The sequence below is a fragment of the Python bivittatus genome, unplaced genomic scaffold (assembly GCF_059951505.1).
Source record: "Python bivittatus isolate LINGU-HERP-01145 unplaced genomic scaffold, Pbiv_v1 ctg000700_np1212, whole genome shotgun sequence".
NCBI classification, from domain to species: Eukaryota; Metazoa; Chordata; class Lepidosauria; order Squamata; family Pythonidae; genus Python; species Python bivittatus.
The window spans coordinates 27872627-27885561 of record NW_028277098.1 but is presented as its reverse complement, the minus strand read 5'-3'; the positions used below and the strand labels follow the sequence as shown (position 1 = coordinate 27885561).

General features: G+C 38.3%; 1 protein-coding gene across 2 annotated transcripts in view; it reads right to left on the bottom strand.

Moving 5' to 3' along the window:
• Positions 1–12935, bottom strand: part of LOC148214158 (uncharacterized) — a 316019-nt gene that overhangs the window by 78245 nt on the left and 224839 nt on the right. For both annotated transcript variants that reach the window (XM_088153832.1, XM_088153833.1), the window contains exon 4: positions 12472–12677. In XM_088153832.1, the coding sequence (XP_088009958.1) occupies positions 12472–12677 (206 nt within the window). The remainder of the gene's footprint in view (positions 1–12471; positions 12678–12935) is intronic.

The following is a 12935-nucleotide window of genomic DNA, read 5'->3' as shown; positions in this document are numbered from 1 at the left end:
CATGTGGTATCTGAATTCTTTTTTTAGTTCCCTGACATTTATTTAGTTGAAAGATTTGTATGGCCACCCATCTTAGAGCACAACTCTGGGCGGCTCACAACAACAATAAAACTACCGCACCATAAAAACCATAAAACCGTAAAAACTAAAACAAACAAACAAACAAAAAATGGTGGGTGTTATTGACTTCTTTCTGTTTGATTTTCCATGGCTTGTTTTTAAACTTTTATACTTCACCTTGAATCAAATAATAACAATAACAACAACAACAACAACAATAATTAGTAGTAATCGTTTTCCTGCATACACCTTTTGGTTTAAATAGAAGATGCTGCCATTCGTTGCACATAATCCTGTGCATGCACAGTTACTAGTGAAATATTGGATTATACATTATCTGAAAAAAAGCTTAACAACAAGAAAAGGTCATCAGAATGGATGGACATGGGAGCTAATAGTATTTGTTCTTTTAACAATTGCCAAAGAACAAAGCTGTTCTTTGCCAATTACTAAAATAAAGGCAATATGCTTAAGACTCATGAAAGCATGACAGTGGTATTATTTCAAACCATAGGAAACTGTGCCATGAATGCTTCCCAACCAAGATCACAGATGCTTTATCCTAGCTTGCCTTCCTATTTTTCAGACAAGTACAAACCAGAGTTTGCTTGCATTTCTTTTAGAAAATCACTATTTCAAGTTACTAATCAACATGTATGGGGGGGGGGGGCGGGGGGCAAGACATGGTTTGAAAATCTTCAAGAGTTCAGGATTGTTCTTATCATGGCTTGCCATCATGCCTGAACAAAGGCACTACTGCCATACTGCTGTCTAAGACTCCTTCCAACCAACCAACCAACCAACCAACTTGGTAGCCCTACATATTTAGAATGATTGTAATATAAGGCAGGGACATGAGCCTTCTAAGTATCAGAGTGGTTTTTGTGGGTTTTTATTCATGATTACATCATTCTAACCTACAGTATATTTGATAACTGACAAAGAAGCATGTCTTTGTTGAAGATTTAGTATTTCCCATCCCTTAATTAAGTAGCAAGAATTAACAATACAACTTTGCTTAGAGCAGTATTTAACACCTCTCTATTAATGGGGTTTACCCACTGGAATTTTGCCCCTGCATAAAACCCACCAGTTTTATGTGGGGCACAAGAATTCCAACTCTTATTAGCTAATTGAACTGAACTTTTTTCAACACTCCATGTGAGCCAATTATAAGTCTTCTATGGCCACTGGATTCCATAATGCCAAAAAAGAAGATGAGGCGATCCCTTTAGCTCTAGTAGTGAAGCCAAGAGAATTAGGTTTCAGGAGGGCTTCATTCTTTAAACATACATTTTTCAAAAATGTCTTTCTGTTTTCTGTTTCCAGAAGTGGGAAAATAAAACACAGAAGGGAATGTTCGGTAATATATCTAAAAAATCCACCTTAACAAGCAAAAGATGATCTTCTTGTTGTTTAGTCGTTAAGTCATGTCCGACTCTTCATGACCCCATGAACCATATCGCGCCAGGCCTTCCTGTCCTAAAAGATGATCTAATAATGCACAGTACAGACTTTACATACACGAAGTTGTAAATGTAAGCATAACATTAAAAGAAATGCCACAACGATAACAAAAAAGTGGCTGCTAATTGCCAGAATTGCATAACTGAGCTCATGAGCCTTAGATGTGCCACAATAATTTCACATCATGGGTAGATTGAAACAAGAAAACGACCTCTCCAGTAGAATTGATTAGTTGAGTGTTTCCACATAGCAAAAGGCACTTTTTCAGCTAATGTGGATATCACAATAATCAACACCTTGAGTTATTCAAGAGGCAAATGTTTGAAAAGCTCTTAGAAGCTTATGAAAAGTTCAGCATAACCCTCAAATCTCTGTTTACTTGGATCTCACTTGAAACATTAAATCACCTGCATTCAGCTTTGAAGTCTGTTGCTGTCTTTTTTTTACTATGTTTGCTCTTAAATCCATTGGTAAAATATTTCAATACATTTGTGTTATGATATACCTGTTAAGAAAATGTTTGTTTTCTGCAATTATGCTTGTTTCAAATTTGGTAATTACCTATTCTTTAAAGAAATGAGTCTTCTGCATTCACCAAAATAAACAGGAAACAATGTATTGTTGAAGGCTTTCATGGCCGGAATACGATGGCTGGTGTGGGTCTTCCGGGCTATGTGGCTGTGTTCTGGAAGTTTTGTTTCCTAACATTTTGCCAGCATCTGTGACCGGCATCTTCAGAGGGCAGGAGCACAGACAGGAGCAGTTCTCTCTGTGCCCAGGATGATGTGACCCTGTTGTGGGTATTTATAGAGTTCGGCGAAGGTGCCTGAAGGGGGTGGGGTGGGGGGGTTTGGGTTAACAAGTGGCTGCTTGTTTTGGTGTCACCATATGTGTGTATCTTCCTGGGGATTAGGCAGGGTTTTTTCTATTGAGTTGTTAACGAGTGGCTGCTGAGGGTGATTAGCATGTTCATTGTGTGAATTGTTCACGCGTCCTGGTGGTTGAGCTGAGTTCGTTGACCTTTTGCAGGCTGTATTTTTCAGGATTGGTAGCCAGGTTTTGTTGATTTTCCTCTTTTTTTTTTTTTGATTGTTGATTTGTTGACTTTCCTCTTTTTTACTGAAATTGTGCTGGTGTTTTGAATCTCAATCCACCAGACCCACCAAATCAAACAATCTTCAGACCCACCAGAAAAATACAACAAATGCTAAAATCAGCAAAAGACAAAAGGGATCCCCTCACCGCTGCAGGAGTATACCGCATACCATGCAGCTGCGGACAAGTATACATCAGGACCACAAAACGCAGCATCCAGACCAGGATAAAAGAACACGAAAGACACTGCAGACTACAGCAACCAGAAAAATCTGCAGTAGCTGAACATGCTCTCAAGCACACTGGACACAAAGTCCTATTTGAAAACACAGAGATACTGGACAACACCAACAGCCACTATACCAGGCTATACCGGGAAGCCATTGAGATTCACACAGCCCAGAAGACCCACACCAGCCAAACAGGAAACAAAATTGGGAACAGAAGAGTCAAACAAACATGTTGATTTCTATAGAGCAGGGTTCCTCAGCCTTGACAACTTTAAGACGGGTGAATTTCAACTCCCAGAATTCCCCAGCCAGCAAGGCTGGCTGGGGAATTCTGGGAGTTGAAGTCTACCCGTCTTAAAGTTGCCAAAGTTGAGGAACCCTGCTATAGAGAATGTATGGTGTTATCACTAGGGATAGAGCCAGAATTAATTTCTTTTTGTTTTCCTAGTTTTTTTGGGAAACTTCGGGAGGTTTTGTTTTCTTTTAGCAAAGTAGGCACATTAAGCCTGTTTTGTTGGTTTTTTTTTTTTTTTAAATGAGAAAGATGTAGCCCAAGCAGTATGTGTATCATGTTAGCCAAATCCTCTTACACCAGATAAATAAAATCAGGGAGTAAAATAATTATGCTTCCCTTATACAAGTGAGTCCTTAGGAGAATGGTTGGGGAAATCATTTGGACAAAAACAGAATATAAATCATATTGTTCCCTGGAAAGGGAATTCTACTGCTGTGAAGCTACAAGTGAGAAAACCCAGTTCTTTACCAATAAAATGGTTGTAAGTATTTCCCTCTTGTAATCACATTTACATAAGAGCAAAGTTTGATTCACACAGTCATTTCTCATTCTCATGGCTTTATAACATAAATGGTATTTCTTCTTCTGCTATCAGCTGGCATTAATCCAGTTGAAGGGATTTACCAAATACACAGATTGGCCTTCTGATTTAACATTAGCTTCAAGCACTTTCTAAGGTTGGGTTGTGGGACAGGGAGGAAGTTTTCTGGATTAGTGATGTTGCACGTATGTTTTTAAATTCATGAAACTTACAAAGCAGAAACAAAAACCAGGAACTGAAATTTCTAAAAATGTTTGCATAAATTAGTTATCAGCTAATTCACAATAAAAGGATTTACTTTTACTGATCCCAAACTACAAAATGTAACCTTTAAAGTTGAATGAGACTTAAGAGCCGCTTACTTTCTTTTGAATGAGGCCAGATTATTGTTGGTTTTTAACAGCACATTCACAGGCTCAGTTGAGATGTAACAGGAAACACTCGTTTTGTGCTATGTGAAACCTTGTTTTCATTCTCTTCCATGAGGTGGAGATCAAAAGCTGCCATTTTCCATTGTTCTGTATTATGCCCAAAGTTGGGAATGTGCAATTTATTTAAACTACATTTAATAAAAGCAAAAGAATTGACCTAACTTCCTAAAAGTGAAGAGCAGAAGAAAGTGTGATTTGCTTAAAAGTGGAAGCAAAATCTTCTAGTCTGTTTTTTGTGGACGCACAAAAAGACATGATGAGCCTAAGGTTTACCGTTAATGAACAATGTAATGGACTAACTATCACACTAAACACACTTTTAGGAGGAAACAAAAGATTGACCAGAGGATGGTGGGGAAAAAAGGATTGTTGGAATTGCTTGTTCATACTTGTGAAAGTAGTCCTCTCTTCTAGTCAAGATATGCCCAGTGAGTAGTCTATAATTTTAATTATATCAAAATACTATGAAAACCTATTTTTCCTATTATGTATTTCTTTTGAATGCCTTCTCTACTCCTAAGTAAAGTGGGAGAAAAATAGATATTATATAAATTAAAACCTGTAGGTAGCTAGAACATTGATTAATGCTTCCTAGAGCTAAATTAATTAAATTGGCTATCAATGAAAAATGGAAAAGAGTGAAGATTGGTGTAGCACTGATACTTTGGGAAACCCTTGGATGGATTATTAGGCTATTTTCAACTTAGGAGTCCTTGCTTAACAACCATAATTGGGACTGGCAACTCCATTGCTAAGCAAAAAATCATGTGACTGTGCTGGACTTATGACATCATTTCTGCCACAGGCATTAATCGAATCACCTGCAGTAATTAAGTGAGACGTTACATGACCATGACTTGTGACTTTACTTCTGGCTTCTCCATTGACTCTGCTTGTTGGAAGCCAGCTGTGAAGCGCGCAAATGGTGATCATGTGACTGCGGGATGCTGCGACTGCCATAAACGCCTGCCAGTTGCAAAACTGACCTCTTTAGTCAGAGAAAAAAACAACAAAAACTTTCCTGAAAGACTGGAAACCTTATATGGACTTTCTGCTGAACAAAGAAAGACATTAAATGATGATTTATGGATCTGAAGTTTAAGAAAGACATGGATTAAATGACAGGCTTAAGGGACTTCTATAACATCTAAGAGGGAGGAGGGGCAATAAGATTGTAATGATCTGTTGAAAAGAAGGTTGGAAGTTATGAATATATTCTTTAGTTTTTTTTTCTCTCTCTTTTATTTCTTGTTCTTTTTTTCTTTTTTTCTTTTTCCTTTTTTCCTTTCAATTTTCCTTTTATTCTATGGAAAAATTATTAATAAATATAAATAAATAAAAAGTAAATGCCTGCCAGTTGTGAAGCATCTGAATCTTGATCATGAGACCACAGGGATGCTGTGACGGTCGTAAGTGCGGGGATCGGTCATAAAGTTATTTTTTTAGTGCTGTCATAACTTTGAATGGTTGCTAAACCAGGCCGTTAATAAGTGGGGACTACCTGTATAAGAGTGCTACCTCCAAAGGCAAGAGATTTTAAACTCCTGTGGAGCAAGGCACTGAACAATGAAAGTGCAAATTCTACATTATTAAATCTGGAAGGACCTGGTTCTCCATTCACTGATTATCAAATTACACACTTTTTATTATCAAATTACAACCATTTCTACTTTGAAGAAGTTAAAGATTAGTCTGTTGCTCAGTAGAGTCTCTCATATATGCAAAGGTAGAGATTTCATTGTCACAGTTAAGTCAGGTTTATTGCAAATACGAAAGCCATGCAGTTGAAGCTGGTAATATCCCTTGGCCGTTGTTGGAAAGCAACAAAAATCTACTGCCAAACCAACTCCGTACTAGCCAGGCCTGGAAAAGAAGTGATGCCATATTCTAATTTTATGAACCATTGCCATATGGTCACTATATAACTATACGACTGCTGTAGAATAGAATATGCCTGACATAAAATTGACCCCCAATAACTGGGCCAGTTCAGAATGGACTTGGGGCACTATAAAACTATACTCAGATGGCATTTACTATTTGTAAATTATAGGTAAAACACTTGGTAACTAATGCTGGATTATTTCACATGTGAGAATTTTAGCCGGCTTCCCTCCAATAAAGAAGACTAAAAGCTTTCCCATGAATTTTACTATAGGTATATAGGTATATTTTTGAATCTGCATCTCAAAGACAGAATGACACATCAAGTTACATCAGTTTTCTAGCCACTAAGGGAAAGCCTGCAATACAGCTCTTCAGAATCCTGTTTCTGATGATGGATATAATGCATTCTTGTTAGCAAAGTCACCCTCAGTGTCTCTCACCTAGTACCTCTAGAACAGGGTTTCTCAACCTTGGCAGCTTTAAAATGTGTGGACTTCAACTCCCACAATTCCCCAGCCAGCATATGCAAGGTTGAGAAACCCTGCTCTAGAAATATAATAGCTACCGAAACCCTGCTCTGGAAGGGTAATTCCTCCAAAAGCAAAATTTTTAAAATATCTCCTATCCACATATTTTGAGCCAACGTTTATAAATTATATTTTACTGTATCATTTCAGTACCCACTCCTGCTTTATTTATGCTACCTTTATAGTTTACAATACTATAGCAGAAATAATTACAATAACAACCACAGCAGTAATAGCAATAACAATGAAGACAATGAGGATTCTTTCTTAAGTAATGGAAATAAAACTGGAACTAGACTCCCCCCCCCCCCCCAGAAAGGATATTAAACATCTTGTGGTCTACTGTTTTATTTCAGTTCTAGGTAGGAAGATAGACTCCTATTGTGCCAGTATGAACTTTAAAATGTATTCATTCCTTTTTTGCCTTGCAAAATATTTCCATCGAGATTAGCAATAGGCTTTCCTATCTGTGGGTGGTCTTGCTGGACTTGTACATTTTAATTATTCAAGGTCAAGGCATCAAGATGCACATATATGCAGGGATAATATCACTTTAAAATAAAATCTTACTTTTTCCTCAATAAGGCTGCCGTAGCCTTTTGCAGTGGAGTCTTTTAGTGGTATAGTGGTTACACCATTTATATGACGTGCAGAATGTCGCTGATTTGAAACCCAGCAGAATGTTTCAATTATTACTGTTTTTCTTTCACTGAGCTACCTACTCCTCTGCTTTATTATTTGTAATAAGTCCACTGGTGCGCCATCTCATCATTCTTACAGTCACTTAAGGTAGAAAGGCTTCACCCCGGCTCCCAAACCCTTCTACCTGGAAGAATGATGAAACAATGCACTGGTGAAACTAAAAAAGAAAAAATCCAGCCAAAAAGTAGATAGCTCAGAGAAAGAGAAATGATAAAAAAAAAAAAAAAATTCTGCTGGCTTTCAAACCAGTGGTCCTCAGCTCGTCCAGCAAGTGTTAAAACCACTATGCTATTAATATCAATAGCTACAGCAGAGATGAGAGAGCTAGGAGGCAGTGACCATTGGTCCAGATGGCGGGGGGGGGCGTTCCTCCTTTAGTACAGTAGCCAATCAAACTTCAGGGTTTGCCTAGAAGAAAGCTCAACAAGCAAACCAGACAACATATTTGAGCTGGTTGAAGCTGGAAAACATTGCTTTCAGCATTGAGCAGGAAAACACAGGGAAAGTTTGCATTTGCAATGGGCTGGGTGAGAGTAAAGGACAACAACATATCCTACCTTCCAGAAATGGTTGGTGGCCCGCTTTCCTAATGGGGCAACCTGGCAGTGTGGTTACGCCCTTAGTTTTGAAACATAGTTCTCTCATTCCTTACAGGCAACTAAATGTTTATAAGGAATCACTGGATTAAAGTGGCTATTAATATACACATTCCCTAACCAGAATAACACTTTTTGTTCTGTTGTACAAGTGATATTATGAAAGGTGGTTATGAATACGGACATAAATCATTGGAGCATCTAGCTCAGGATTGCCTACGTCAGGGGTTGGCAACCTTCTTCTCTGGAGGAGCCAGAGGCCCTGCCATTGCCATTTCAGGGGACTTGTTGCTGTGCCTGCACTGAGATGGTGGGTGAAGTTATCAGCAAAATGGTCAAAATGGCCAACTGAGGAGGCAGCAAGCACTCTTTCCCTCTCTCTTGCAGGCTAGGTAAATACATTTCTTTTTGGGACCATGGGCCAAATAATATTGGGTGGTAGGCCACATTCAGCCTGCAGGCTGTAGGTTGCTAACCCCTGGTTTCCGCTGCCTGAGATTAGCTCTCAGAGGTCTTAGACTGGAGTGTTTAAAAAATCCCTAACCCTAAGATCTTTGACAAGCAAAATATATGTTCTATCACTAATATTACCCCTGAGTGATTTTATCAAAGCTATCTTGTACATTTGTGGCTCAGCAAAATTCATGTCAGAACCAATGACACCATACAATTTAGTAAACTACACATTCAGGATTGCATAATTAATATTAATAATAATTAAATTTAAGATCTATTTACAGCCTATCCCTGAGGACAGATTTTAAATTCAATTATTATTATTAAGTATAATTTGTTATATTTCAAATCCATCTAGTAACCTAAATTCTTTGGGTGGATTACAAATTTATTTAAGCAACAAGGACTCTTGTGGCATTTTAAGGATTACCAAATATATCATTGCATAAACCAGTGCTTCTCAAATTTTCTGCAGTCATAGGCCACTAAATAAATCTTTGGAAAACCTGGATATCACAGAGTTAAACAAGTATCTCCTCCCTATGTTTTTTGTTTAAGAATATGGGAAATCTTGTTTTTTGGAGAATAAGTTAATAATCATACTTGCATTTGTGTTTACCTTCCTATCTGCTCCATTTTTAAAGGATGTTTAAAATGAATTATTCTACCAAATAAATAATATTTATTCAGGTATTATTTTATGCATGCATTCCATAATAACAACTGTTAGCACAAACCTGACAGTCAGGAATGACCTTTAGTAGAAATCTCAGAGTATAAAGAAGCTAGGGGCCCAATGAAATCCCATTTTTAGGTAATGATTGTAGTTACTTGCTATTTACATGTTTCTTTTGGGGTTCCTGATGCAGCAACACAGCTCCCTTTAGCACAGTATGTACGGACACTCATGGCCTCATGACCTGTTTGCTATTGTCAGTTTTCAGTGCTCATGTTGCTGCTTATCACTTCTATGTTTCCAAGAACTGATCCATTTTCACAAACCAGGAAGAAGAACTGCTGGCTCTGGCTAGTGAGCTGGTAGGTGAATAGAGGGATGTATGGGCTGGGGAGGACAAAGGGCATGGGTTTGGCCAGCTATCTGGTGGTGAAATAGGGGAGGCAGTGGCTAAGTTGGCAAGGAACTCTGATCTGACCAGCCGAATGGCAGTGAAGACCCAGAGGGGGCGGCCAGAGATGGCCATGACTTCAGGGAGGATGCGGTAGATCCCTGGTGGACTTCTGTGGACCACCAATGATCCATGAATCACAATTTGAGAATCACTGGCCTAAGTGCTCATGGAACACAGTCACTTCACCCATGAAAGCTTCAATCAGTGTTTCTCAACTTTGGCAGCTTTAAGATGTGTGGACTTCAACTCCCAGAATTCCCCAGCCAGCAACTGGCTGGGAAATTCTGGGAGTTGAAGTCCACACATCTTAAAGCTGTCAAGGTTGAGAAACACTGGCTTGGATAATAACAAATTTTCTAGTCTCTAAGTTGCCATAAGAATCTTTGGGAGTTTTGCTGCCCAAAGACTTGATGCAGCAGCTCCTCTGGAAATCTATATAGTGTAAAATATGAAAAGCAGATACGCAATGACAGAATGAAAGAAAACGTATTAATAAGTAGCATAGGAACAATATAATAAAAATGTAAAGACTCTTATTCTGTACAACACGTGACACCTTAAAATAAATTTTAAAACAAACCAGCAATACGGTATGAGATTGTTCACAGGCAAGTTAAGAAACTAGCAGAGGGAAGGATTAAACATTGTGAAGAATTCAAGCCTCCTTCTGATTATAAACATCTCTGGGTCTGAGTCATATTGTGTAGGCACTCTTAGCTCTCAGTAAACAAGATTCATGCGCTTGCTGTTTGCACGGCAAATTGCAACACCGACAGAAACCATTCACGGTTGAAGAGGCACTTGTTGCGTCTTTAGATTCACAACCTGACACAAGAGTGGCACAAACAAACACAACATGCAGTAGAACACCCCAAGGAAGGCGAAAAATTGGGCCCAAATAAAAACGTGGCACACTTCAATTAGATACATATTCAGCTTCTGTTGTTTTGGTTGGAAAACAGCTGCAGGTGTCCTCCAATTATCTCACCATTTTCGCAAATATCAACTGTCATATTTAATCTGTTCTGATCATTGTGCAGCTAAGTCGACCTGCATCGTTCTTTCATGATACATTTACAGCCCGGGTTTCTAGCATTCAAGCTAACTTTCAAGCTACTCAATTAATGCATTATTTACAAATTCTGTGTTATTAAAAGCAGATTCTTAATTTGCTAATGGTTTAGTAGGCCCTGGGCAACTTTCCAATTGGTATTATATTGAGGGGAAATGAAAAATAAATAAATAAATAAATAAATAAATAAATAAATAAATAAATCAACCAACCAACCAACCAACCAACCAACCAACCAACCAACCAACCAACCAACCCCTGGCCCCAAATGACTGAGGAAAGGGGGAAAATATGCAACACTGATGTTTTGACTTAGCTGCTTTGCTGCAGTTTTTACTCAGACGATATCCTACTTTTAATGATTCTTCTGTCCAGGCTCCCACAGCCCCTAATTAAGGCAGATGCTAGCCAATTGCTGAAAAATAGGGAGGGAAAAGCCCAACCTCACTTTTCATTTTTTTTTAGAAATGTCAGGCTCTCTGGAATGACTCAATACATATGTTTGTGTTGTAATATAAAGCAGCCAGATTTACAATACTGAACTAGCAACACAACAGATTAAAAAGGTTAGAAGTCAAGGGGAATTAAATACAATTAGCATTTTCTTGCTTTTGTGTTTCCAGGAGCGAATACATAATATGCCAAAATGCTTATTTAAATTTAGACTACGTTTTGAAAATCAAATCTCCGGGATTTCATTTTTTCCCCTACTCCCACCTTTTTCAGTTTGCGTTCTATTTTCTTGTTCTTCCATTGTTCAGCCACTTCATTAAGGCCTGACCCTACTCCTTCTCTGGCTCCTAAGCTTCTAAATTACAGCCACCAACCACAGAGAGTAGCCCATCATTAAAATGCTGACATTAAATGTCTGAAGATAATTCATGTTAGTGACACTTATTTACAGGGCATACCCACAATTTCACAGTAACATAAATTAGTTTCAAACAGTAAATGTCAACATTTTAATAGTGACCATCACAGCTTCAAGATAATTGTGTCAACATGGGGCCAGTTGATTTGAGAGAAAGGGAAAGGAAGATGGGTTTAATTATGGGTAAACTTTAGTCCAAAGATTCAGTTTTAACCCAAGTTGGGAAAAGATGGAAGATTTGTATAGAAGCAAGCCAAGAATTGATGCAAATAGCCCGCCCTGAAGCACCACATTGCATATCACAACATGGATTTTTGCCGTTTGACCTGAACACTGGCTCAGCTGCCTTAGGGGGAGCAAAGCGAGGCAGCTGATGCTGAATAGGTGCAAATGTGGTGCATGGAGAGGCCCTGAATCCAGCCTCTATGTGCTTTAAAAATATGTTCCATTTTCCATTTCATATCCAAATATGCACCATGGCCATTTACAGATTTAAGGACAAACCTAGCATTGCTTTTGAAACTGCTTATCACATAATGAACTAAAGGTCAAATTAGACACATGGCTGGTCATATGATTTAACCCTGTGACTAGCCGACAGGAAGCTGACCTGTATTTCATCGCTTGCTATGTTTTCTTCAATGGGCTTTGCTAGTCAGCAAGTGGAATTAAAAAAAAAAGTAAGTTCTAGATTTTGTGTAACGAAGGTAACTAGAACATCCTGAAATATTATTCTTAGCCGGGTGGACTGAGATAGAAAAGACAAAAAGAGTGCTTACGGCAGATATACCATAGTACCTATGTATTAGTTGTATACAGATGCACAAGTAATCATTCTCAGAAAAGCCGTGGAAGAAAAGATACAGAGTTTAAACTACTACATTTCTCAGAAGCTATTCCCAACAGTGCTCTCCACATATTGGAGGCCATGGTTTCTGAATTTTCAGCCAGTACAGCCAACACTGTGGTGCCCTCTTGATAGGTCAAGACTATTAGATTGGGGATAGTTCTTTTGCAGGCCACCCAATTAAAAAAAAATAAAATTCAGACAACCTTGCTCATCTTCAAGAGAGAAAAAGCAAGAGGAAATGCAGACTCTATTTTCACTCACTTGGCCAGAAGTATCTCTGTGAGTACTCCAAAACAGATGGCTGCTACATTGAACGGTAGACCTGGTGGAGGATCCTTAAATACCATCATCATTTGGTAGACCAGAAATGGAGTGCTGATCATGAGAACCAGGACTGTGCAAAAGATGATCCACTGTTGCCATTGTGTTACCAGGATTCTCCAGGGTGATTTTTTCTCAAGTTGATACTGGACAGAAGGGGAAACATGAAAAAGTAAGAAGCAAATTCAAACAAGTTAAGGCAATGAAATGATGAATGCTTTCTGCTAATGGTTTAGAGAGGGAAAACTTATGGAATGGTTCATATTGGATCATAAATATATAAGTTGTTGAGAGCTTTTGTGATTTTCACAAAAGGATTTCAACAATATTTACTTGTTTGTTTATACAGAACAATGCATTTATGGCAGGAGGGAGCATTAAAATGTAACCTATGACTGCATATA